This window comes from Temnothorax nylanderi, unplaced genomic scaffold, assembly GCF_030848795.1.
Source record: "Temnothorax nylanderi isolate EJ_2023f unplaced genomic scaffold, tnyl_v1.0 TNYL_tig0004_pilon, whole genome shotgun sequence".
NCBI lineage: Eukaryota > Metazoa > Arthropoda > Insecta > Hymenoptera > Formicidae > Temnothorax > Temnothorax nylanderi.
Window position 1 is genome coordinate 1,363,941 of NW_027249066.1, and position 27,885 is coordinate 1,391,825.

The window sequence follows — 27,885 nt, forward strand, 5'->3', positions numbered from 1 at the left end:
TACGTGCTAATGGTCTTATCTCGCGTGGGCGATTCACGACAAGGGCGGGAAAATGAGATATGGAGGCTTCTTCTGGTGGAAGGGGGATTTTTTCGGCGGGGCGCCTTTTTATTGAGCTACGAGAAGCTACAGGTCGATCGATGAAATTTATTTCAACGCTTTGGCTGTCACGGGTCATAAATTCGATCGCCAGATTTTCAGAGAAAGTGAAATTGTACCAGGGGAGCCATGTATGGAGCTCAACTGCTTACTGCTACTGGATTTCGATTCTAGATTCTCACACATTCGCAAGCGAAGGCAAACCGCCGCGAAATATAAGGCAAGCGAAATTCCGCGCATGAAGAAAAGAGATCCCGATTGGAACTCTTTTAAAGCGAATGGATGGCGACGAGCAATCTGCGAAAGAAATTCGTCCCGAGGACGTTTTAACAAAGACGAGGCCACCCCGAGGACCTTCTTCGACGCCGGCCGACCTAATCAAACTAGCGAACAGAGCGCCTTACTGCTCGTGTCGGAACGACTGTCACAGTTCGTTCTCGTTCTTCAAGAAAGGAGAGTAAATGAAGAAAAGTGGAGCGAGATTTCTGATTCCTCGCACGATCGTTACTTCTAACGCGATTGTTACTTTGGCGTCATTTTTTAGTTTTAATTTGCAATTTGAGGTTTATCTAATCTTGGTTATTAATATTAAGAGTGCGTTATAGCATGTTACGACGTTGTTAAAATGTAGAATTTTATCTTCCTGGTACAGCAAGTATCACAATCTATCTTTATAGCGTAACTCGTAACTAGGCTGTTGCAGCAAGTAATAAAATGATTTATACTTCGATAAACCCGGTTTAACACAGGGCCCAGATGCCTCCGCAAAGTCGGCTTTTCCTCTGTGAAACCTGTGTAACGGACAATTTCACGTAGATAATTATATGCGATAGTACGTTAAAATTAATGCTGGTAATTTGCGGTTTTCCGACACACAGTTTACTATTTCGGGAGTAATTAAAGACCAATCATTTCAATTTGAAACATCAACTCACTCACTAATAGCAGGACAGTGAGTACGTTATATATTGATAATTAAATTGCGAATTAAAGTTTAACTACACCAGAAAATTTATTTGAAATTAAATTAATATTATTAATTGTACATATGTTCTCTTTGCATTATTGAAATGTAATACTTGAAAAGTCTCACAGTACTCGAGAACTTTTTATACCGTAAAAGCTATTGATTCTTGGATATTTTAAGAGCTGCCTTTTAGTTCGGCTTTGAATATTTCTAATCCGGCGAGAAAAAGAGACTGCGCAATTTATGGAGCGTACGATATACCCCGTCAGATTAATTAGCACACAAACCTACATTTCAAAGTTCACTGAAACTGGCGCGTGTTCGCGTGCAGAAGGAAAAGCGCGTGCGAGGTATGGTAGTAAGGACTTTAAAGGATAAACATCTCGGTTCGTTGGCACCCTTAGAGTCCAGCTCCAGCTGGGAGAAGGGAGAGAAGAGTCGTCCGTCGACGGTGACGACGGCGCCGACGTCGGGTGGCCGTGCTGGTGGTGGTAGTGGCGTCAGGAAGGGGTAGGGCTGAACGCATCCCTGCCAGATCGGCTACCTGCCTGCCGCCAACCCTGTCCGTTCCGCGACGCTACCCCAGTACTCGGGCGATCGCTAGCACCCGCGCACGCGACATCCCTCCGTCGGGGGTGCGCGTCACCGTGTGTCTGCATGCATGTGTGTGTGTGCGTGCGTGCTCGCTGAGGGTGCTGCCGATCGCAGTGGCAGCCACCAACGTGGTGCAGCCAGCAGCATGACGTAGCCCACCCCGCGTGGCACGCTAATAGCTCGATCAGCCCTCGCGCCCTGTGCCGCGCGAGGGTGCACAGGGTGCCTAGAAACGTCACGACCTCTCGCACTAGGCGTACGAGAGGAGAGAGAGAGAGAGAGAGAGCTAGGCTGCGGGCCTCTGGTCAGCATCCGCGAGATAGGAGTAACGTAGCGTCGCCAGTAAATGTGTACGGAAGAATCGCGAATAGTGAGTAATATAACATGAGCAAGTATTGTCTTAGGACGCGGCAAGTAGTAGTGTCCGTGTTTGTATGTGACAACAAGCACTCACGTTCGCTTGACTGATCTATTACACTCTGCTTCAGTTCCTGTCTTTTTGTCTCTTGTTTGCTCACTTTTCTCTATTCGTTGCAGATATCTCTCTCATTTTCAACAGTCTACTGTTTCTGTAAAAAAAAAAAAAAACGATTTTGATGATCAAACTCACACCCGTGACGTTCTCATTGCGTGGTCCGAGATCTCTCATTTCTATCTCTTCGCTTTAACAGTAATCCGGTACTTTCTTCGGACATATTTTTAAAAGTTCTTTCGCAAGAAAAAGAAACCGCGCATCTGTGTTCGCGACGTCTCATTTTTCTGAGGCTCCATTGGCTCTATATCGTCATCCCGTCGCTCTTTTTGTCTACATTCGGCTAGCCCCCTCGTGTACACTTTGTTTCGGCGCCTCTCTCCCCACTTACGAGATATCATGTGTATCCTCGAGATAGCTACATCTCCTCCTTTATTCCCTGGCGGGACACGAGAACGGTTGGTGAGGTGTTGGGGGTCTGCGGAAGAAGGATTGCTTGGAAAAATTGAGGACGACGTGAGCGGATTGGATACTACGTCATGGTGGTCCTAGCGAATAAATTAGGACGATGTTCGGTGGTAGCCAAGGGGTAGTCTGAAGCTCAGCTCTCGCATTTTCACGTTTTCACATAGTATCGGGTAGCTTTATGGTCAATCGGCTGCCAAAGCGTATTGATGTGTATCGGTTGCGCTAGCCGACCGAGGGCTAGAGCGATGATGCTTGCCAACGAGCCACTTCACTCGCTCCATCGTTTACCGCTTTTTATGAAAAGAGAAATTTCACCCTCTCTCACCGCATTTAAATTAGAAAGGGGGTTCTCTAAAGAATCCCTTTCCGATTTTGTTGTTAAAAGTAGAGAGTATGTAGATGATGTGATATTTTAAATTCGTAAAATTATATTTAAGGACTTCTCTGTTAGATTTTAAACAATATTTTATATTCGTTGCTAAAACGCTATCAGTATTTTGTGTGCAATATAACGTATAGTAAATTCAATCGCATTATTAAGATAATCTGTCGAAGTGGGCCCCGATAAAATGGCTTTTAGTTATTTATCCGTTGAAAACATTCCTGAAACGCTTTCAACAATGCCCACCAGAGAATATTTAGTACTCGTGTATTGTTCCAAGCTATTCAAGGTATTTAAGAATCTAAAAATTATCAAGTATAATAGTTTAATCACTCAGTAACACGATGTAGCTAATTATTTTTAATTTTCAATATTTTATCTCGGACTCCAAAGAAGTTTCAGAATTTACGTATCGAAATCCAGAAAATCCCGATTTAATGACAAACGATTATCCCCTGGAATCTCGTCGTTCCGAGATTTCACTATTGGACAACTCCCAATCCCAGTTTACTCGGGATGATTTCCTCGCGGTCCCTCGCACCGCATTCTAGCCGGACATATGGCTGCGTGTTTCGGCCGTCCTTCGCATTGCGTCGTATGGAGAGGAACGGGGTCATTAGCTATACGTGGGTAGTCGGAATGGGTCGTGGGAAATCGCTCGAGCAGAAATTACCACCACCGGCGCGATTCTGATTTTGTTTTCGAGAGGGACCAGTCGATCCATCACCGTTGCTCTTGCTGCTTTAAGCTTTGCTTAACAATGTCTCAACGTAGATCGTTCCGATTAGCCAGATATCTCGGTAAACCGCGCCACAAACAGGATTTTATGTTTGCGAAACACGCGATAGCATCTACGAGGGTTGTGTCGCCAAACGACACTCAAGTGCGTGTGTCTGGTGATTTAAAGGGTTCGAAGGACCTCAAGTTTTTCGAAGAGGGCTGAGAGCGGCCGGGGCGTCGCAGCTGATCGTGGAAAATCGATGGACGATTGAAGATTAGCTTTCGCCGCATTAAAAAAACTGTATCCACTGGAAGGATACGACCATCGGTGTATCTTGTTAACGGACACTGAGATCTCGCAATGAAAGACTGAGAGACGCGAAGCAACATCCAGCAAGCGGCATCGGGGTTTTCGGGTTGTTCTCGACATCCGCGCGTGTATATCTGCGCGAACAGTGAATCCGATTAATCGTCCCCCACAAAGCAGACACTTGTGGAAGCAGATATACTCGCGTATGATGGAAACGCGAGCGCCGGCGGAGCCGCTGGAAGAAATTTACGGCAACCGCGGGGAATCATCCGCCTCGTCGAGCACGGCGAATCATCTGATATTTGCCATCAGATAATGCATGGCCATCGCCGATAATGGAGCGCGAATCCGGTTGAGAATCGCATCGCGAAGCTGACCGTTGCAGCCGAGAACGGTTCGCCGAACCGGCCGAACATCGATTGGCTCCGGGCAACAGAACGAATCCCGGCTCCTTCCTGACCCGACGATCGAGGCGATCGAGCTAATCGGACGCGTGCAATTCGCATCTGCGGGGAATCCTCGACCGCCGCGATTTTCGATCCGCGGCGACGGAGAAGCGCGAGAAATTGGGATGCACGTAAGATTTATCAATGTTTCATCTTTCTTGCCAATCGCATCGGTAGAGCAACAAGCAAACAAAATTGAGTCAGATACTGCCGGCAGGATGCTTGCGCAAGTATCGGGATATTTACACAAATTGCCCGCATCATTTGGCACGCGAGAGAAATAGAAACGGGCGTCTCTTCCTGCTTCCCGCTCGTTTCCGACTCGGTGAAGAAGCACCCGAAGAAAGATCTTTCCCTCGTTCGGCCGTCGGTGGCAAGAAGCGCTTGGCTGCTAATGCGGACCTATTGGAACAACGCTGATTACCAGCTTTTATACGGCTTGTAGCTGTTATCGTTACCGGGGAAGAAGATCGTTAACAGCGTCCGGAAATCCTGTGGAAGATTAATGAACGGTGCGCGGTCGGCGGAATAGCATCGCGGCGGCGATAGGGGAATCCTAACCTAACCGATAAGGAATCGCGGCCGAGAAAGAACAACGTCGCGGGCTCCCTCGCGTTTTCTCTCTTTCTCTCTCTCTCTCTCTCTCTCTATCTCCGGTGTCGAAGCGATCGGTGACAAAGGCTTGATGTTGTCGCGCTTCCTGCAGGAGCTATCATCAGCGGACAACAGGAGCGCCGTCGCGGCGAAACGGAAGGAGGAGGGTTTGTGATCGTTTCGGCAGCGGGCCGATCGTTCCCGCGCCACCACAACCGATCGCGGTAGCGCGGCGGCGATCGCCACGATCGCCGCCGATGAGGGGGGTGATGTGACAGCGGTGGCAGCGAAGGCAGCAGGCGAAGAGATGACGGTGACGGTGACGCCGTCGACTTCCGACGTCGCCGACAAGGCGGTGTCGACGGACGATGGCGGCAGCGGCGGCATGGAAGTGGCGCGTCTCGAGGCCGTTCTCGCCGCCCTGGTGGAGACGAAGGTGGAGGCGATGAAGGCGTCGTCGACGCTCAGCCGACGTTCCGGCAGCGCGCCCGCCAGTCCACGCCGACCTAGATTGACCTCGACCTCGACGGCCTCCTCCTCATTGAACCATCACCATCATCATCACCACCATCACCATCATCATTCGCAGCAGCAGCAACAGCAGCAGCAGCACAACAAGAAGAAGGGTCAGCATCATCATCATCAGCAGCAGCACCATCGCCATCGTCGCAGACGTCACGATTCCGCGCCCTGCGGAAGTGATTACCTCAACAACGTGACGGATCATCCTCAGCACAAGTTGTCTAACGGTAAGAGAGTAATTGTTAACGATAACATAATCGACGATAATTAGTTTAAACTTTTTAAATCTCCAAACACAAAACAGAGTTTAAGTTTTTAATTTTTTTAAGTTAAATCCCTTTGCACACAAAGTAAGATATTAGTAGATTTTACTCTACGTGAGCGAGTCTGAATAAAAAATTAAATATACGTTTAGTTTAGTTAAACATGAATATATTGTGATAAATAAAAATAATAGCACATAGAGTTTGTCGCGATGCATAAAAATAACGAAAACATTTACAGGGTTAAATATTGATCAAGGCTGAGCGACATTCGCTAATTGTTCTGCTTTTGTTTGCCAGGAAGGGGCCGGAGAAGAGCCTCTGAAAGTCCTCGAAGTCCTCGAAAGAAGCGCAGGCATTCGAGGAGCCCAAATATTCTCCAAGGCGTCGTCCAAGACGTTCACGCCGGCCTCGATTCGCGCTTCGAGCTGCTCGGCATTGACGGCGACCAAGACGTGGCGCTAATAAATTTCGAAAGGGCTAAAGAAGTCCTCGGCGACTCCTGCGAATATCCGCGGCTGCACCGAAGTGCCTGCTACTTTTCTCAAAGCGCAGCTCAATTGTGAGTACTTAAAATATGATTGAACGCGATATAATAACAATGCCAGTAGGACAAACTTTCGATGGATTTCGTAGGAAGAATCAGATTTTTCCTGGAACCGAGTCACCCTGTCGAGATATTTTCTCAACGCCGAGAATTAGGACGTCGCGACGCCTTCGCTAGGAATAAATCGACTTTAAATTCCACCAGAACTGACTTTATCCTCTCCCGCGGAAATTCGTGGAGCGTCTCAGGAAATCTTCGCATGTACTTTGGCATAGTTTCCGCATTTATCGTCTCGGTAAAGCTGCGTCGCCGCTGTAACAAACTCTCTCCGTACTCGCGAGCCTTCGCTCGCTGTCTTCTCGTTTATACGGGGTCGCCAGGAGTGTGTTGCCGCGACTCTCGTCCTTCTTCCATATTCGATCGGCCGACCACGAGGAGAGAGAGAAAGACACGGTTTCGGTGAGCCAGCTTATTCGGAACTGGGTCAGCGTGGTGCGTGGTTGCGCCCCTCTGTCACATGCCGTTCTCGGCAAATATGGTTTGGCGGCTGAACCACCTGGGCGACAAAGGACGAGCGCGCCGTTGGAGCGTGTAATGAAACTGAGGAGATAGCCAGCGGCGATTAGCGATCACGAAGAGGCGTCCCGCGTCTTTTCTTTTTTAAAATTTGGCCAAGCAATTTCAAAATCACACTAAAATCATAGGCGGATTCGATAACTTTTGATTACGCGACATGAGACCTGGAAAGAGATCTCTTATAACTGTTTTATATTGATTAATTTAGTACTGAAATCTCACGGTTTATCACATAATTTTAGCAGTTTAGTACAATTAACAAGTTTACATTTATAAATAATTTTTATTAATAATCCCAAAAGTACATATTTTTGTATCGCAGATAAAAGTACATTTAATTAATCAGAAAGATATAAAAAACACAATGTTTCAGAAATTTATATAAATTGCAATAATTCACTGAAAAAAATGAAATATTTTTAAATTTTTAAATTGTACTGTTAAATCGTACTCTATACTGTTTGGTTAAACGTAATATGATGACAAGAGTGCCCTAGATATATGTGCAAGATCGTGGGATAACATATCTTGACAGTTATCAAATAACTGTCCGATATATCGTAAAGGCAATATGAATTAAAACTTTTTTTTGCACGAGAATATAGCTGTCAGAACGACTGATTCAACATCGACCGACGTTTACTACTTGATACGGTTTTCTCTCGATACGATTAAATCTAGTATATCAATTTACTTTTCTCTCTTTCTTTATCGAATATCTCCTTTTAATTGAATATCCTGTCGACGTAGGTAGAGGCTTCTATTTATAAGCTTTTCGCATTTCTCCCGATAAACGTTATTAATAGATGAACTTTGGATATAATATATTTTTAATGCCCAGGAATTAACTTTATCGCTGCATAACTGTAGAATGACGAAAAACGTGTATTCATGTATTCCGGAAGAATACAATTTCTCTTAACAGGACGCGACGAAAAGTGTGCAAGCGGCGATAATACTCGAATCGCCATTGTCTGACCACACGCTGTTATCACTACTTCGAATTTCATCCAGTTCTCCACAATGCCCCGACACCTCGGCTATCGTTTTTCCACTTTTCCGTCCTATTCCAGCGGCATTTTCTAAAATTATACTCAGAGAGCACGTGATGGCCTTGCGTGTATGTGTATGTGTGTGACGTAGATAGTGCAACGATTGTTCTTTGTTCAGCTCGATATCGGGGTCTGCTTCTCTCGTTGGCTGTTGTGAACGCATATCGAATTGCTGGCCCGCTTTTCCGTAGTACGTTACCAAGCTTCGATGTGCAATAGAGAGCAAGTTGAGCAGTTTTATCGCAAATTCATCAAGCAACCTTGTTTGTTGTTCTATATTACTTTTAATACGTCAGCAAAACTATACATAGTTCTATCACACACTATCTTTATTTTTATCAATACATTTTTAATCATTTTGTGTTGAATATTTTCCATATTTAATATCAAAGACTTATTCACAGTCTACATTTTTATAATATCTAGTAACAATTAAAACTTTTTAATTAATTTCGAATTTCAGTTTTAGCTTCAAGTAGCTTTGAAGTATAAATATTGCGTGAAAATGTAGCTTATTTTCATGCATTTACGTTTAGTTTCTCAGCATTGCAAAAGCGCGGCTGATCTTTGCAGGTTTTTATTTCTCTCGTGCCGTTCAACTTTTTCTCTCGATGAAAAATGGGGTAATAGCACTAATTCGAAGTCTCGATTGAGAGTACGCAGTACATAACAATGCATGGCCTTTCTGTCGCCGCCACCCGCGTACGGCAAACAGCAACTTCTCGAGATTCACGAACAATGCAGGTACCACGATGATCGATACTCATTCGTCGCTCGCCCTTTTTCGAGCCTTTACAATTGGTGCCAGAATCAGAAATGTATTCCGATTGTTAAACGAAGTGCGAGTGAATGTACATTTTAATTAACGACGTTCTATCGATAGCTCGAGACGTCTCATTCAGAAAATGAGTATGAAATCTCATTTTACAGACAGCCTGAGAAAAGACGAAGTCAGTCGATTTCTATTTAAACAATCTGTTTTTTAGAAATAGGTTTGTTGAGAATTTTTCATAACTTGTAAATTTATATTAATATTTATATTAACATATTCTGTTATTAGACGAGTTAATTAAAGGGGGAAAAGTCTATTTTCGTATGCCCGCGTGAGATACACAAGAAAAATGTTATTTTTCAATTTAAATTAAACGTCAGATGCAGCCGGAGTGCTGGCACGTTTCATTTCCGAAACGGTATTGATCGAGAGTAACGATTCGACGAACAATGGCAATAGTCCACGTTGTGGGAACAATAGCTCGTATATTATTCCTGCGGTTTTTGCACGCGTCGTTTCAAAGCAAATCGTCGACCTCACTCGAGATTTCCAAGTATAAATTTTGATTGACGGAGAAGAATCCTTGCTGATCCTCTCTGATCTACTTTCAGAAAAATTCATTACGACGACGACGACTACGTGGCGTTGAACGTAGCCGACGAGCTGGAAGAGGAGGAGACTCTAAGCGGACCGGAGAAGGTGGAGTCTCAGGGAAGGTATCACCGACCACGAAGAAAGCGCAAACGTAAACGACGCAAAATCGATCCCGTCTGTCCGGACGAGGAACTCGTCGATCCGGAGGAACTCCCGCCTCGTGCACGATGGACGATCGTCGCGACCGCTTGTCTTCTGCTCGCCATGTCGTTGCTCCTGGTCGGTGTTACGCTGCGAATGGCGCCTATAATTGACGACATGGGTGAGTCGATTGCGACGATAAATCTCTCGTCCTTAGTCAATTGAAAATCGAGCGTTGCGCATTTATTGCTTTTATTAAATTTAGGGCCGGTTGTTCCAACCTTTTGGTAAACTAACTAATAGTTAAATCATATATATGTCTTTGTTTATCCTTTACATTAGACAAAGATAGACATATGATTTAACTATTAGTTAGCTTACCAACAGGTTGGAACAACCGGCCCTTAATAACATATTTCTGTACCTTAAGGGTAAAGAATCGTATCTCCACTTTTTGTCAAAATGGAGTTGATACATTTTTCAATATACCAAGAGCTTAAATTGTATAATGATAAAGGGTCATATGTCTATTATTATTAGTTTCTAAAATACAATGAAAAAATCGTATTGAAAATTTTCATAGTTTAATTTTGGTCAGATACAGCGTGTTATTGGCAGTGTGGTATTAAACATGTCAGTTACTTTATTAAAAATTACTTTATTAAAAACTCAATAAATCAAGTTACTATTTTTATTTTATTTTATTTTATTTTACTTTTGTTTTATATCTAAAAAAAGGCACCATTTCGCTATTTAAAACTTTCAACCTTGTTTTCTCCGAATTCATAATAATGGAGATACAATTCTTTACCTCTAAAGTACAGATTTTTATTGTATAATCTACTTTGTTTTATATTTTGTAACCAGTTGCGTTGGCACGATCTTTTTCTTCTTCTTCTATTAAATTTATGGAAAAGACATTCGAGAAGATCTCTTAGCAAGCATTCTATGCTCGATAAACGCGTTTATTCCCTGACGATATTATTCGAACGCGATAAAGCGCACGATTTATTACACACTACGGACTTTTCACGAGCGGAAAGCCATCCAATGGTTGACGTGATGCGTCCGAAAATAGTAGCTAAATAGTAGCGCGGATTTATACGTTTGAGAACGTGGGAGAAAATCATGTCGGATTACCGGCGTTAAAATATGCAAGGCAGTCCCGAGGGTGGTAACCTCCGGATGAAGTTGCAAAGCATTAATGATTTAATGCATCTTTATTATACAATCCTGTTGGAGGAACGATATTGTCGCTCAAGCAGATCCGATTAAGTGCATTAGCAAGTTCTCGCGAATCAAGATTTGATTAATCCTCTTATCATCTACCATTTGCAATTTTATAGTTTCTTTCTTGTACATTGACATTAATTCTCTCTGAAGAAAAGTTCTTTACAATTTGTATATTACATATATAGAACAATTATGGATTATTCTTTTGAACATTTCTGTAGTTTGAATCATGCGGATTAAAAGAGTTAAAATACTGTATGTATAAAAATCTCTTTCATGAAACATCTTTCTAATTATTTTGAGCGATACATACATAATTTTTTAAATTATGTCTGATCTATCCAATTTTCATCGAAGCACTAATACAATTTTACAAGTGCACACAGTATTATAGGACTAATTATGATGAAATTAACGTCCTTGAGAATGTGTGAAGTGACACAAGGCTAGCGTTCGGTGATAATTTGGTTATGGTAATTGGCAGGTTAATTCCGATGCGACAACGGTTCGGTCAGCGTCGTTAGCGGTTTCGTGGTGGACGTTTGCCTTCCTGAAAACCACAGAAACCGCGTTTCATCGTACGCTAGAGGTAGCGAACCGTCAATGGTTCTGTAAACCGAGGCTTTCCCCGTGAAGGGAAGAAGGAGGTCTTCACCAATTAGCCGGGTAGCTTTACGTGCAACGGCGACTGATGACACTCCAGAATGTCGCATCCGACACGAAAGTACGCTGCTTCAAGCCTATATAAAGTTGTAAAGCGTGCAGAATACATACGTACGTACAATACACGAATTTCCACCGGCACAAATAAACCGTGTGCAGCGTGCGAGGTCGAGGGCGCTCCGCGTTTCTAAATTAAAGGCGGGCGCGTCTGCGAATCCTCCAGTCAGCCGTCGGATTTCCGCAGCTGAGCCACCTTGAGGCTCGCACTCGTCGTTCCACGGTCGAAAAAGCTCGCCGACAGTCGCTTTCGACAAATGTGTGTCGTCGTCTTAGCGCGCGCGCCAGCGACGTGTCTCGCTGATCCGTAGTGTCGTTGATCCTGGTTGCGACGACCGAGTGCCGCAGGATACAGGATGTTATCCCGCAGCGAACGCGATTATAGTTCCGTCGGGTGACCTTCCCGTCGTGGTCGTGGTCCGGGATCGGGAGAGCACCACGCGAGAAATGGAATTAAAGTTTTGAGACCAGTCTCCACATTTCCGGTGTCCGGGTTTTTCTCTCTTGCGATGTGAAATTGTTTGGAACGGGTCTACGGGAATTAACTCTCGTCTCTCCTCGAGAGGAAACAATTTCCTGGACATCCGTGCTCGAAAGCAGTAAGGCAAAAATAAAACCCGCGCTTTCGTGGAATCGCCGGCGGCAAGAGCAACGCGATTTTAACGCTTCGAGATTCTAAAGATCGCTTAACGGCCGTTAAATCGCTGACACCAGTAACGATTATGCGAAATAAAAAAGTGAGGTAGAGATTAATTATATCGTCGAGATGAAAAATTTTCCGAAAAATTTCGCTCTGCGATTGGAGAGATAGATGTTCAGATAATATATTTAAACACTTTGTTGCCTTAATGCCGTAATAATACTGATTTTTATTTATTGTAAAACTTTTTCGAATTTCCTTTAGACTATTTATCTGAATTCTGCTGAAATATATTAAAATTTATATTTTTTAAAACTTTTACTAGCGATCAGCGATATCCGTTTCCGATAGAACGCGTCAAAGTGTGGATGACGTTGTATAAATACACCATCGCGCGCGAAATCAACAAGTCAGAGTCGATACTGGAACTTACACGGTTCAAACGATGTTTCTACGTCGAGAGATTTGCGGAAGCGGATGTCATCGTGTGCGGTAGGTCAGAAGCGTTGCGGTATTATTGATCCAAGGAGATAAGATTATTAATCTCTCCTTTGATGATTCCCGACACAAACGTTTAATAATATTTAGCATCGTAGCTAATAAACTCCCAGAAATAAATCGCGGCAGAATGATTTTAAATCGTGCGCGAAATTAATTTTTCAAGCATCACACGAAGATTGTGAAAATTAATTTTTGTACATCTCTTTATCTTTTCACTCATACTTTGACAGTTTATGCGATTTCAACATTTTCTTGCCATGAGTACGTTTCTCTTGGATAAGAGTATGAATTATTATTAAGCAAAGTTTATAAATTTCCGCGCAAAATGTCATAGGATTGTTAATCTTCGTGAGATCGTGTCGTAAACGGGAAAATTATTAATTGCAGGCTGTATAAATATCCAGCGATATTTGTGTGTTGTGTGTTTACATTTAAATCAAATCTATTGTAGATTTCAATTATCTTCAAATGTCGTTTACATATATTTATATTCATATATATAAGTATATACAAAATCGATTAATTATTTTTACATTGTATAACTGAGTTTTTACAAAACGCCGGGTTTCAACAGTTAAATGCATTGGATGTTGTCTCATGCTCAAGCGGGGAATTGTTTGCAAAAATGGTACTGTATTGATTTGCACCAGATACACGACGTTCCTTTGCGTCCGCTTTGTCGACGTCAATATCTAGAACATTTTAATTGAACATATATATTCCTCGTTACACAGATTTATAACGTTTATATTTCCCACAATTTCGAGAGTAACGTTCAGTCATTCGACATATATACTGTTGCGTTATCATTGAGTTAAATTAAATGATAAGCTTAACATTTTTGCGAAAGAGTGAGATACACTCTCTTTTTATCTTAATGGATATTAAGTAGTTTATACTATTAACTTTAACGTTCCTGAATTTATATTTACTTTTTTTTTTAAACATCCTAATTATAAAACATCTCTTAATAATATACATCTGATATACGATACGTTTTTAGACCATTTTGCAGACACATTTATTCTGTTTATACCGTTTATAGGAAGGAAATGGATTAATTTAATTGTTTTAAAGCAAATTCAACTCTCGCTTGTTCTGACGTCCGCGAATTTGAGGAAACACAGCGGAAGATAGCTGTCGAATGTCTATAATCATTGTAACGTGATCGGCAACATTACCAGGCCTCGTATTGATCTTAAATTCACGAGATGACTTTCTGCGCGCAAATTTCACGGGAAGGTATCTCGTTTCGGCACTTTACAACAGCGCTGTTTACATCGTTTCGCGCTCACAACGAAAATCAGGTCAGGCCTGAACAACCGCGGTCTGATTTTCGCCACCGTTCGATTTTGACGTAGCACGTCATTAAAGGTACGGATATAGAGCGATCGTCATTGCTGACATTTGGTTACACCCACAACTGCTGCAGTTGATTCATTACGATCAATTCCTCGTCAATCATGCGTTTTACGCGCACTGGATCGAGTGATCAATCAATTAGCGGTCTTTAATTACTTCCACCTGACAATTGTATATGCTAAATCCTTTGAGTCAATGCTCGAAACCGAAGTCCATAATCCCGCCACATTTCCCACACTCGGAACTCGATTGGAAATCCGCTCGTCGAATTCTCAGTTTCAAGTTAACATCCATCCAGGAATTTATTTTATATACCTATATATATCAGACGGCAAATAAAGTTTTACATTTATTCTTCATATAAAACCGCGCGTATTAAAGTCGACCGGTGGCATTGTGACTCTTGTGACTCTGACGCGTTAATGCCGTATTGCTTTTACATCGTGCTCCCGCGTAAAATTGCACTACGAAGGTACGTGAATTTTTTATCTCGCTGTCACGGCGGGCGGGCGGGGGAGAAGGGAGACAAGTGAAATGGAGAGACCAGCGGGGAAGGGTAAAATTTTTAAAGGGCACTATGGCTTATTTCGCAAGGTCGTAACGCTTGCCGGCCATTATGCTTGCACACAGGGCGCCTCGGCAATATCGTAAAGCAGGGTGTATCGATCTTGTGCAGTTAGGAGATGACATCTATCGCACAAATTACATACGCGTCCGGTATTTGCATAACGCCGGGCTGCGACAATTCGCGCGGCCGCTGCGTCGTCACGCGTGATCAGATGACACCTACGTGTCGCGGAACATCGTAGATGTAGACATGAACTACATTTGGGACGCATCACGAAGAATTGACGCGTTGTCATCGTCTCTGAAATGATGATCATTTACGTTCTCGCGACTGTGACTGATTGTGAGTATTTTGGGAATTCGAGCCAACTGATAGATATTGAACGCGCGCACAATTCTCAATTAAAACATGTATTATGTATCATTTTTTATTTATTTTATACTTTTACAAAACAAGTTTTTTATATATTGATACGTATTATCCGTTTACTCAGCGAGGCTGTTGATCAGAGGGAAACTATCGCAGTTGTAATTCGCCGACTTGAAAAAGGGGATCGTTCATTTCATGGATGAGAAATTTGATATTATGCCAGTTTCGAATGCAACGATGTGATGTATAATATAATGTGGGATAATCCATTTGCATTTGGAGAGTGAAATTTAATGCGAGCGTACGTATTTGCGTATTATTATATTACTTTGCGGAATCTGATTGCACTCTTCTACGTCAAATCTCTCAATTTGGCTCGCGGGCCACGCAGGTGCGAACGCATTAGAATTTCCAAGGCGTGTTTATACATCATTTTCGATATATCCTGGCCGAACATCGGCAGGCAAATCCGCGAAACGGTTTTGGCAGAGAGATTTAACTCCTTTCGCATTTTAGAGGATTAAAAGCGGTGGGCCGTAAATACTCCCGTCGTAATTTGAAAGCCCTCGTGTTCCAGCGCTCCTCGGCGCATGGATTCTTTAAATTGCTCGCGCGAACGTCGCTGTAATGTTATCGGTGTGTATGAAAATTTCATTTACGAGGAACTAGCCCGGATCTCACGCTACAGCGGCGCCATTAAAATAATGCGATTTGTACACGCGCGCCACTTGGCGCATCGATGTCGACAAGTAGTATAATTTTCCGCTTATGCAATGAAATTTCCCACCACCCGCACACAGACCGCGTACATACGCTCATCAGAAGTTTTGACGCCCCGGTGTGTGTACTGACGTCAAAGCGACTTCGCGCCGAAACAGGGTCAATTTCTTCGGTCGATTTCTCAATTTTTCCACTCATTCATTATTAAGGGAGAAATGGAGAACAAGCGATTTCTTACGTTTCTGCGCAGCCAAGCAGTCGTTGGCTGCTGGACTACACGAGTGGTCCATTAAACAAACGCAAGTTTCGGACCTTCCAGACGCTCGCACTTTGCCAGTTTGTGATCGATCCGTGCGGTAAATTGGAGCGTGACACCTCGACAGCTCATTGTCTCACTCTGTGTGCACTTGTACTTAACGCTCGCAGGCTGAAGGTAAAGATGCGATATATCATCATGATGGATACTTTTCTATATTTCCTCGCTCTGTGTAACTGAAACAAAGAGCAATCTGTGAGATTTACCGCGAGATGCAGTGGGATATACGATCTCCACTTTTGCCACTGTGGCGCAATTTCGGTAAAAGAACGCGCCGGTAATCTCCTTGTTAGCCTCTACTTCCTTTTCCCAAGTTGCTGGGTTAATAATCGTAAAACGCTGGCGGAAAGAATTTTACTGGCGGCGGTACTGCGCGTTTAGTCGTCGATGCCAATCGCGATTTTCGAAGTGACGGCGAAACGGTCACTCCTGCGGAATTGCATTACGTGCGGTTCTCGTTAATTTCGACAGCCGAACCAAAGTCGAAACTCGCGCTGAAATTAGATTGGATAGGGCATGTCGTTCTTCATAACAGACCAATAAAGTAAACAGCAATTGGCAGTATATCGCGAACCTGTCGTTGAAAAACAGACGGGTTTAAAGCGAAAAATTTATTTCTCCGAACAAGGCTTTCAGGATAGGTAAGAAATAAGCGTAACAAGGAGAATTTAATCACGATGAATCCCGTGAGAGGTAACATGGACGTTCTGTATATTGATTTAAATAATTTAAAAGAGACATGAGACTTTTACACACAATTTCGATTTAAAAGCTCTGATTTATTTGCGCCTAGAACTTGTTTTCATGACTTTAACGATACATATATACCTACGCGTGTCAAACTCGATAATTTTAGATTTACCCCTTCTGCTCCCTAGAATGGAAATGTTGACGTCCGATGCGTGCAGTCGTCACGCTATTTCTCATCCCATTCTATTCTCTCGCGCTTCCGCAGCGAGCTCGACAACTCACGCGCGCGTGTTCTCATCTCCATTCATCTGCACCACGAATTGAGCGACAGGACGGTCTCATCTCCGTTGACGCTAATACCTCTCCGTCTGATCGTAAATCTATCGTTCCACACAGCAACGTTTAGTTTATTCAGAGTCACTCGACTCAAGAAACGTTTTCCCTTGGTCATCAGCGTATCCATCGTTGTCGCGATAATATTTCCCTTCGCACAAAATTAGGACAGCGTCGGACAATGTTGAAACAGATGACTCCTTTGCCGGTGTACAGTCGTTGGTTTATTCAGACTTCAAAGTTTGCGGTCAAAGCCTCGAGTTGCTTTTGATTGCGCTTTCGAGATGCACGGAACTCGGTAAGCGGTTCGACCATTGCGGTCGATAGGTATCTGGATGGCCTAATAGAATATTTCGGAGGGTAGAATTCTCGCTTTGTACAAATAAACACATCTGGCGTAAATAAGTCTGGCGCAGGATAATTTCGTGTCTCTCGGGTTATCTTCGCCCGTTAAAAAAAAGTACGATTGATTATTTTTTATTGGTCATCATAACATACAATCTGTCATAACATTGTCTACAGCATTTTCTTTCGAGATAATTACGAGAGAAGCAAAAAGAGAGAGGCTAAAACGCCGCGGCTATAACGACGATTAAAATAACATAGGTCAGGAAATTTAACATCTCGCGCGTATCATTTAATATCCGTACTTTTAAAAGCATTTTTTCTCGTAGTACTTCTTTTTCCACGGGGAAATGTCGGATTGCAATATGCGCGCGAGTTCCATTTATTCGGACAGGAATCACTTCTTTCGGAGTATTCTCGCTTCGATTCGCGAGCTTCAAATATTAGTCCTCAGTTATTGCACCAAGGTAGAAAGCCAGCTGAGCTCTCATTATTCGTATGCTTCTCATTCGAAAATTGTAAGAGCTTAAAGAATCGGAGAATCTCATGTTTGAAATATATCTACGATTTTTTTTCTGATAAATGTTTTATTAAAAAGTATAAACATATATTAAAAATACTATTCTTTTAATTACGCTATAAAAAACACTAGTTTAGAGTATATCGTTTTGCAGTTCATATGTATATATTTAATTTTAAAAGTATAAAAAAGATTGATACAGATTTAAAAACATTTTATATGAATTTTAAAAAATTTTTTTTATTATTACGTTAAAATTACAGTGAATTTATTATTATTTTAAGAGATGACTTATAATAAACTTTACTTATTAATTACGCAAAAGCTAAATCGTATGTTAATTAATCACGAATATATTAGAACTTGATGTATATGTATGATTCTTGGTTTCATTCCGGAGCCGTGAAAGCAATCTACGATTCATCTTCTTTCAAACTGATTCAGCATTTTTACCGTTAAAATTGTCGAGGAAAACTCATCTTAGCTTTAACATTTAAAGTCAAGTTTGATACTCGTGGCCTTAAAATCAGCTATACAGACTAAATTCTCTTTAAAAAAACATTTTTGTCACACTAATGTAAAAAGTTATTCGTATATTATTTTAGTTTAGAAAAGATTAAGCCAAAATTTATCACACAAGGGATCTGCTACATTAATTTTCCAATAGTACATTTACATGTATCAATATTAAATTTAAATTCTTTGAGAATCACTCGCACCGAGTGTTACATTTTTATTAAAACTTTTATTATAACGGCGCTGCTGTATTTTAAATTCCTGGAATAATCTCTATGCGACCCGAATGACGTAGATCTAACATCGATAGGCACGAGAGCGTAGTTGGGAAATTAATGGACCATTGCCGTTAGTAACTGCGCGGATGCGCATCAGCATCCGCAGTTTCGGCGACACTATAAGTGCCTGTATCACCTGTTACGCCCTGTCATTCGCTCTTCCGCGCATCTCCGACATCCCGGGCGTTATTAGCTCCTTCATAGCATTCGCTATGTATTTCGCTATGTGCTAACATCTGTAACCGAGCACCATCGATTACCGGTGTCTGGCGTTGCGCGAAGAGACGAGAGATCAATGGGAAATTCAGCGCGCGCGAGGAGACGCTGCATGGAGTCAATCTCTCGAATGCCGTACGGCGACGAGAAAAGTACGCCGGGTACGACGAATTGAGTGAAATCGCATTTACGGTCTCAAACATGATCGCCCGAACGATTTGTCACACAGGCACCGCAGAAGTCTTTCGAGTCGAAATGTCTATAAATCTTTATTGTCCAGCTTTACGGAGCGCGAGATTTTTCATTCGATTATGCGCTCAATCAAGGTGGATTGGGAAAGAACGAGGGCATGCGGGAGGGGAATCGGACATAACAAAAGGAATCCGTCGATACCGTTAAACTTAGTTTCCGTTTCCGGATGCCAATTTTCCAATCCCACATCCCACGATCCCGCGAGTATCGGAACGCGGTAAATCGAAGCCGGTAGTCATCATTAAGAACACTTCGGCGAGTGGATAACATGCTTCGGTCGGCGGCCTCTCCGCGATAGATTTCGAAGCGAGAGAGAGAGAGAGAGAGAGAAAAATCGACGGCCCCCGCCATTGAGGCCGTCCATTTACGCCCCATCCATTCTGCGAGGCGAACCCGTCGAGGGTCCGTCGAGGGTCCGTCGAAATCACTTTGCCAAGGAACCTTTGCCAAGGGACGGGCGAGATATCGATCGTCATCTTCGTTCTACACGCCAACACGACGATATTCAAATAATTTCAGCCGCCCGCCACTGGTGGGTGGTGAGTTCTCTAAATATTTGGCCGAGTATATTTAACGGCATGCACGTGAAAATATGTGTGTGCGTGCGCGTCGCACACGCGGGTTTTGGGACGCGGGGAAAGAGATACAGCGAGCGGATCGGCGCGGCGGTGCCTGCTGAATCTACGTCGCTAAAAATACGCGTCGCAATAAACTCAAGGGTGACGTCTACCACGCGGACGTATCAACGACGTTTTTAGCTGTCCTTCTTCTTCTTCTTCTTCTTCTAGAACTTTTGTTTTTTCTCTATAATTACCGTTCTGCAGTGCTTACGTTTTTACTCGCCGCCGTAAACTTGGGTTAATTTCATCACGGCACCCCCATATTCTCGAAGCGTAAAAATAAACACGAGAGAAATAAAAATTTTCGATAGCGTTATCTCTAATCGTAATGAGGTACTTTCAATTTACTCCGATTTTGTCTCCTCCACTTGAGATGCTTGGTGGCACTTAATCGGAGCGATAATAATTTAGAATTAACGCGTAGTCGTGTTCATTGCGTCAACATTTGCTTTTCGGGCGGGTTTATTATAATAATAAGATACTCTCCTGCATAACATAACATTAAGGATAATTAATAATAACGTCACGTCTTCGGGGGTTCAAAGTCTTAAAGAACCAAGGCCAAGAACATTATTCTGATTATCCGCATTGTAGTTATACAGTTTAATCATCTCATTATAAAAGATTTCAAAGTCGTTCTGATGTTTTCAAACTTGAAGTTATTTTATTTTAATTATAGATAACTTTAATATCCGCATCGAATTTCATAGAGCTCGATATGATAACAAGCGTCGTTAATCCGTTGACGAATTTACGGATAATTAAAAGTACTTTTTGATTTCCTCGATAAAATAAGATCGTAGATAAGACCAAATAAATTCGCTGACAAATATAATGCGAGGCATTCTGTAAACATCTTATGCATGGGAAGTGCTTATGCGGCATTCTTGCAAGAATATTCGCACGCTGCTGACGTAGAAGACGCAAGAAACTGTTCTATCCTACCGAGATGGGAAAACCCGTGAAAACCGCGGTCGATCTACTTTAATCACCCTTTACGACGCGATATAAATAGCTTTCGAGTTATTTATCACCTACTCTCCATAAAAATCTTTTCCCTCGGCCAACGGCGAGGGTACGACTAAAGATTTCTGCGCGAAATCAATTCGTTATTTCGAGAAATAATTATCCCCGAGCTGATAACGGGGCTTTACGAGTGTTTGATTCTACAGGGACAATAAATGATGGATAACGCGACCCTCGCGCGGGAAGGTACGATATGCATCATCGATAATATGACAGGATATGGATCAGTTATTTCATAAGTGTCAGACTTACAAATCCCTCGCGGAAAAATTCATCTCTTAGTGCGAGCCCCCAGTCAAATAAACATAAAGCAATCGATGGCGAAAATGTGACGATGAAGAACGATACCCTGGATTTCTCGACGCGTTTCCGAGGCCATTAATTCACCCGCCATGGATATTAATAATCGGGACGATCGGGATCAACGGTTAAGTGCCGCGTGCGAGAGGATAATTCTCTACGTGGACGATTTCGCGGCGGCGACCGGTCAGGATTTGTCGTCGGGATTCTATAACCGTGCCAAGGATGTTTACGCGCTGTCCGACGAACCAGATGGTACACGGACAGGTCATCGTTCCAGTCTGTATCCACCCACTCTCGACGGTCTGGGCTTACAGCTGGACGATCGTTCCGGTCTTTACCTTCTCGAATCCGGCGATAGATCGCCTTCCCCTAATCTGCTGTACTCTCAGACGAGCACCCCGCGACGCTCCAGATGTAGTTTGGACGTCGATCAGCGTTCCAGCAGGCGTTCCAGCATGTCGAGTCGCTCGAGGACGAATAGCTGCGGCAGACCGACTCCTTTAGGTAGGAGATAAATTGGAAGATGACCGCGAATAGAAGAAAATGTTTTGTTCCTTATAACAGTTATAACTAATTAAAGAGAAATAACCTCGAATCAATATTGCCTTTGTAGAGCTTATATCTAAAATGTTTCTTATATCTAACATGTTTCATGTCTTTTCTCGACATCCAAAAGTAATAGGATAAAATATTCGACTTTCTCAACTTGATGCGATGCCGTAGCTCGAATGCATTAAAGAAGTATGGATATCGCGTTTTGCTTCGAAGCATCCACGAAAAGGATTATCGCTTGTATATCGATCAATTTGTGTGGGTGCGCGGAAGACGCTTTAACATTAATACGTGACGACGACGTGAAACTTCAGGGGACGATAGAAGAGCCAGCGTTAGCAAGAAAACCAGGCCACGAAGGGCAAGTACCGCAGTTCCTCGAAAGGATTCTGTCCGCCCAATAAAGGTGGACGTCAAGCAGACGCAGAAGATAATAGAGGACGCTCAGCAACTCGAGCAAGCGAGGCGTCATCGACGAATCGCCATGATTGTTCTGGGAACCTTCATCTTTCTTCTGGCAGCCTCGGTGCTGGTGGTGGTCATCACCTTGACGCAAAGCAGCTTTCTGAATCCTGCACCGGACAGCTCGAAAGAGCTGACCGAACGCAATCGTAAATCATGAAATATGAAAGTTTGAATACTAACTCCGAATTATTGAATATTTTTATTAGAATACCGAGATCATTGAAATTAAGCTGTATTCAAACCCACTAACCACGACCCTTCTTATCCTTCGTCGTTTTAAGCTAAATGGCGTTTCTTCGCGGTTAATTAATTTTAGCTTGCGGATTTAACTTCTGTAATATAGTTTCGCCGCATGCAACGCTCGATAAGGCTAATTTGAATTTTGCGCCACTTCTGATTCACGAGCGATTAAACGATCTAACTCGCCGTCGAAGTTAAGAAAAATTTATCGCGACACGGGAAGAAAGTAACATAAATCTATGTAGTCGTTGTTCGCTCGTATTGAGAAAACGCGCGGGGGCGCGAGATGCTAGTTTTACGTCGTATATCTTCGAGAAGATAAATTTTTCACTTTACTTACCGGTATTCTTATCGTTTCAGTACGAAAGGAGAACGAGGAGTTGCTGAACTCGCTGAACAGAGATATTTCCGTGCCCGAGAACGTCACGGCGCCTCCCTAAGACGAGGTGAATTCTTCCGGACGGAAATGCACCGCTCGTCCGTCGATCTCGATTCGCTTCAGCCACGCGACACGAGAAGTCTCAAGCGAGAAGCACGATGACATATTTCACGATGGCGGACAACGTCGTTTAGGAATCAACGTCTCCACTGCGTTCTGTTTTACGAAGACGTCCGGGCGATTCAGGGGAGAAATTCCGAGACGACGCGATGGTGAGAAAAATCGAGTTAGGTCTCGGATCGGCAGCACGCTCCGATTAGATGTAATTTTAATGCATTTTAACGCGACGCTCCGGAGAGACGCGTCCCTGTATACGGCGTACATGTATGTCGCGGAAACGTTATTTGCGACGAGCTCGCGAAAAGTCCGATCGCGACATTCGATATACCATGTTGCGTCGTCGATTGTATTGTTGCCGCGTTTCGAGAACGTCGCGTTGGTATACATATATCTCGTATCGATGCAGATTAGGTGCTTTCAATTCCAGCAAGCTTCGCCAATAAGGGCTCACTTCGATTAGAAACACAAAACCCAGAATACAATCTGAATTATTTGTGAAGCTCGGTTAAATTGACCACTGAAACTTAACAGTAACGTAAACTTAATAGTAAAATTTTTATTTGATTGAATAAATACGCTTCACACATCGAATTTGGCGATTTCTAACGTGATCATTTATCTTTCATTAATCTCATTCAGCAATTGTCTATGGTATACGTGATCTTTCGTGATAAATGCGAAGCGATTAAGAGCGCCTGATCTGCATGGAAGCGAGCTGTAATTTTTCAGGAGCGCGATTACGATCTTTGACGAGAGAGTTCGCGCAGTTTTGTTGCGAAATTTATTCCGACGATAGGTCGCACACCGAATGTGAACAACGAAGGAACGATTTAGAAGTCACGCGAGAGGATGCGGTGCCATAGACGTGGCATTTAGCCGTCCGTCTGTCGGCGAAGAAATCGGCCGGTGACACGAGACCTCTCGTCTATTTCCTTCCTCGAATGCGAAAGGATGTACATACACTACATACGTGGCCCGAATTAGATATACGCGTGAGTATTGATCCGCGTGAGTATCAAACACGCGCTTCGCGAATTTTACGCGGACCTGCGAGAAATCGTATCGTTCAGACAAAGCCGACATAGGATGTAGATTCCTCGGTGCTTTTTTACATGTCTTCCAGGACGAGAAAGGACACGAGCTCAACGAAACGGGGGCTCTCGGGCCGCCGATTCCTCACGCTGACGACGGCCTCTGGACGTTTTCGTGCGTGTAGAAAGCTGTACATAAGAATGTTCGTTATTAACAATCGTTTATAGTTACGCACACCGGGAAGATAATCGAGATAAGGGCCAAATTTGTTGTTGTCAATTGTAAGATAACGTGTCATAAAAAGTGCTCAGATCCGCGCGATATAAGTAGAAGAGAAGGTAAAGAAACGGAGCACTATTGGCAATCGATTAATAAAATGTACGTACGCGCGTGTGTATGTACACCTGTACATTACTGTACGAGTAAGGATACAATTAACGCTTTGCACGAAACAGCCCAAGTATTTTCATTCTCTTCACTCCGCTATAATTTCCCAGTTCGCTTTGTGACTAATTGCTTAGAGTTTTATCGGATATTTTTCGCTATGACGACGGCGATTCAGCAGAAACTTTTTTCCGATACATTTATTCCGTAATCCCTTTCTATACGAGCATGGAAAATACATATTTGCCGAGCATAATTCGATCCTATAAATCTTTATATTTCGCAACTAAGCAATATCTGTAATTTATTATAGCGAAATACGCGAAATGTATATTCTGCGTAGTCATAAATTTATTAAATTTTGTACAGGAAACCATCTATTATTTTTATATATACGTCATCGCTACTCGCAGTGAAAACATTCTGAATTTTTATCATTGAGTTTTATCGTTCCGTTTGTTCTGCTCGCGATTGGAATTATTTTAATTTGAAACGTCAGGTCGAATCTGATGTCGCTGAAACAGATGACGTCTCCTGTGAGACAGGATCAGCGATATATCGATAAAATAAAATATAACTTTCCATATATATGGATACCGTTTATGTAACGATAGATGCAATCAGGTTTATGCTGAAAAATAACCGTCATATTTGGCAACAAAAGTTCTCTGTGACACAACAGAGTCCAATATTGCTAAGGTTGGGAGAAATTTATAGGAATTTCGTGGAAATCTCTCTCGTTCGCGAAAGCCTTTCTCGCGTTGAATACCAGCTAAATTGAATCGTTCAGATTGATATATGAACATTACTTTTTTTAGAACTATGACATTTATTATATTGTTTCTCTTTTTAGAACGCGAAGCGTATTAAGATGTAAACACAATTTTCGCTATATACCATTTTTATTTGTCTTTCTACGAATGTGATATTTCTCGTAAACTAATTTCAATTAAAACGTATCGTTTTTCGAGGAACTCGGCCACAGTTCCGAATTTCTGCGAGTTTGCTAGTGATTATAACGCTACGGTTAACGCGAGATGACTTTTTCTATTTGACAATGAGATAATGTACGATAACGTCTATAAATACAGGAGTTTACACGCGCATATATGTATAATTAGTCCCTAATGCCGTTTCCGTGATGTAAAATTAACGCGGCGCGGAATATCGAGCGGTTAAAGAAAAAAGAAAAAAGAAAATATCGCAGGCGAATTTTAGAATTTTCATGATTACTTGTTACCAGGCTCACACGTATACGTCGAACGTAAGATACACATATATCTTCGAAATGTTACGATCGCGCGACAGATCGATCGTAATGAGGAGCGGCAAGAAGAATTTTCTTCATCTTTCGCGACCAATCTCTTCTACTAATCAATTTCTCTGTCCTATGTGCCGAATTAATGCGTCTCTGCGCTGCTCCGTTTCGCTGTATTCTAAAGGTAACCGTCCTTGAAAAATTATGTTTCACTGCAAAAACCATTGTATTATACTTCGCCGATCGCGTGTGATATCCTTTGCTCTATTTAACGACGGGGCCGATGCAGGTTCGATCGATCGCACACATCAAATGACTGTTTATCATCGTGGAAGGGAGATCAGTTTGACAGGCACGTTCGCGTCGCACAATCAATCGGCAAACGTAGTCGCCGATCTTTCGCGATATCGCGTAAGTTAGAAATTATCGATAATCAGTTTGTCGGGCTTTTTTTCTAGATAAAATCGGCGCTCGGAGATCGTTACGTCCGAAGATGGCGCAGCCGATCTCGCTGATAAGCTTGTCAAGGTAGTCTTAAAGCAGCTCACGGCCGTAGATCTCTCGACGGAAATACCTCGGCCATATAGTTCTCGATCGCCGATCGACTCGGCGATTCGGAGAAACACAATAAGTCGCTACATGCGTGCGCGCGGTTGCGTAAAAATCTTTTCTATAAAGATATTTCCCTTTTTTACCTATAATTAGCAATTTCTAGGGCCACTTGATAGGATAGACGTTATATAGCGGATCTTTTTTCCACTTGTAAGCCTGTCTCTCGCGACGAGCCTTCACTCCCGTCTTCTTTTTTGCATTACGCTTGGAGATCACTTGGCCTAACGCGAGAGATCCATTTAATAAAGCGAGCTAATAAATAGCTTAGTACACGCGCGCTCGTGGCTTTTACCCGGGTAGTCTCGAAGAGATCCCACGAGGGCGAATTCGACGGGTGTACGCTCATATAGTGGACGTTAGTAATCTCGAGGACAAACCAAGAGAAACAAAAGAGAGAGAATTATCTGCGCTGGTCGCTGGTTTTTATTTCCTACGACACTATGATACCACCGAGGATACGATACAATCGCGCCGACTTTGGCATTTGCGTGACGATTAACGACGAACGCTCCCTTATTGTCAAGGTCGCACCGTTAATTAAAATTTAAGCCCCCCTCCGAGATACGAGATGCGTGTGCCAAACCTGTGCGTGTGTACAGTACACGCACTCCAGTTCTCTTTGACAATCATAGTGCCGATGTGAGTACGATACGCGATTGTGTGTGCGTTTTTACGAGAGAGAGAGAGAGAGAGAGAGAGAGAGAGAGAGAGAGAGAGAGAGAGAAGGAGAGGGCATTTTCTGCGTCGCAGCGACGCGCAGCGCGGCGCGGCGTGGCGCGTGGCTCGTTACACGAGCGACAAGCCCCACTTCAGTCAGGGAGAAAACGGATTGTTCTCCGATTGTCGATCGCTCGGGATCGCCGAGTAGAAATGACTCTCATGCTTCTCGTTGCTTCTTACTTTGTAGCTTCGATATCGCGCCGGCAGCTACGCGCATCCGTCGGCGGAAAAAATGTGTTCGCAATAAAAGAGAAGATGAGGCACCGATAAAACGTACAAAATTTTAACTTCATCTACAGTTTCGAGTACCACCAGGTACCGCAAACAAGAGATTCGCGATTGTAAGAGAGGCACACAGCTCAATATTATCGAATTTCTCGAGAGAGAGATTTCAAAAATCTATTTACTTTGAATAAATATTTTCTGAATGTTTCCATGTAACATTCGCGTAGATGATAATGCCTAAATTAAAAATGCGAAAAGCATTCGTGTAATTCTTTTACGTCAAAACCCTTCAGTTATTAAATATATACTGGAAATGCACCTGGTAGATTTGAAAACGATTATTTTTCTCATTAATTTTTATGACGTGAGATTAAACTCTGTAAAACAATGCATATTAAATAAGAAACCGAATTTGCAGTCCGGATACAACTATAAAATATGCCACGCAAATAAATCTGCGGTTTTTTCTTTCTTTTTTCGGTAAAATTGGGCGACGTGCGTAACATTAAATAATAAGCGGGATAAAAAGCTGTGTGCAAGGTTTCATCTTGTCGCTCTCGTACGCGAGGCACGCGTGTTTTATTCAAGGAAAAAAAAAAAGAGTCACGCGAGTGGTGTATTCCGGGCACGCTGACGAGATTTTACGCCAGGGATTGTAGTAGTAATATAATAATCTCGACCACGAGGTGTGTATCATAGCGAAGCGTTGTGAGATGTTACAATGAATGAGATATTATAAAAAGAAGTTTATGTTTCTATATTGTAATAACGTTTATGTATAACGAGATTATTATAATGCAAAAATATACATACTAGTTGTCCGGTTTGCGGTCGCCTCTTTATTGACCTCT

The 27,885-nt window shown here is 42.8% G+C and overlaps 1 protein-coding gene across 6 annotated transcripts; it reads left to right on the forward strand.

Moving 5' to 3' along the window:
• Positions 1-976: 976 nt before the first annotated feature.
• On the forward strand, positions 977-27,860 carry LOC139773856 (uncharacterized). 6 transcript variants are annotated; one of them, XR_011718447.1, is made up of 7 exons: positions 977-5,801; positions 6,138-6,399; positions 9,396-9,700; positions 11,237-12,604; positions 20,891-21,551; positions 21,914-22,210; positions 22,665-27,860. XR_011718447.1 is itself a non-coding variant. In XM_071708637.1 (4 exons), the coding sequence occupies exons 1-4, from the start codon at positions 5,360-5,362 to the stop codon at positions 22,742-22,744; spliced, it is 1,089 nt and encodes a 362-aa protein (XP_071564738.1). In that variant the 5' UTR covers positions 977-5,359; the 3' UTR covers positions 22,745-27,860. The 6 variants fall into 6 exon arrangements, 1 of the variants encoding a protein (XP_071564738.1); XR_011718449.1 differs by having other exon boundaries at positions 11,237-12,071; XR_011718445.1 differs by having other exon boundaries at positions 11,237-21,551.
• Positions 27,861-27,885: the final 25 nt, after the last annotated feature.

What these genes read in the sequence shown, in the direction of transcription:
- LOC139773856 (XM_071708637.1), top strand. Translation starts at nt 5,360, where the DNA reads ATGACGGTGACGGTGACGCCGTCGACTTCCGACGTCGCCGACAAGGCG. An exon ending in TCAGCACAAGTTGTCTAACG is followed by an intron (nt 5,802 to 6,137) that starts GTAAGAGAGTAA and finishes TTTGTTTGCCAG; the next exon opens with GAAGGGGCCGGAGAAGAGCC. An exon ending in TCTCAAAGCGCAGCTCAATT is followed by an intron (nt 6,400 to 9,395) that starts GTGAGTACTTAA and finishes ATCTACTTTCAG; the next exon opens with AAAAATTCATTACGACGACG.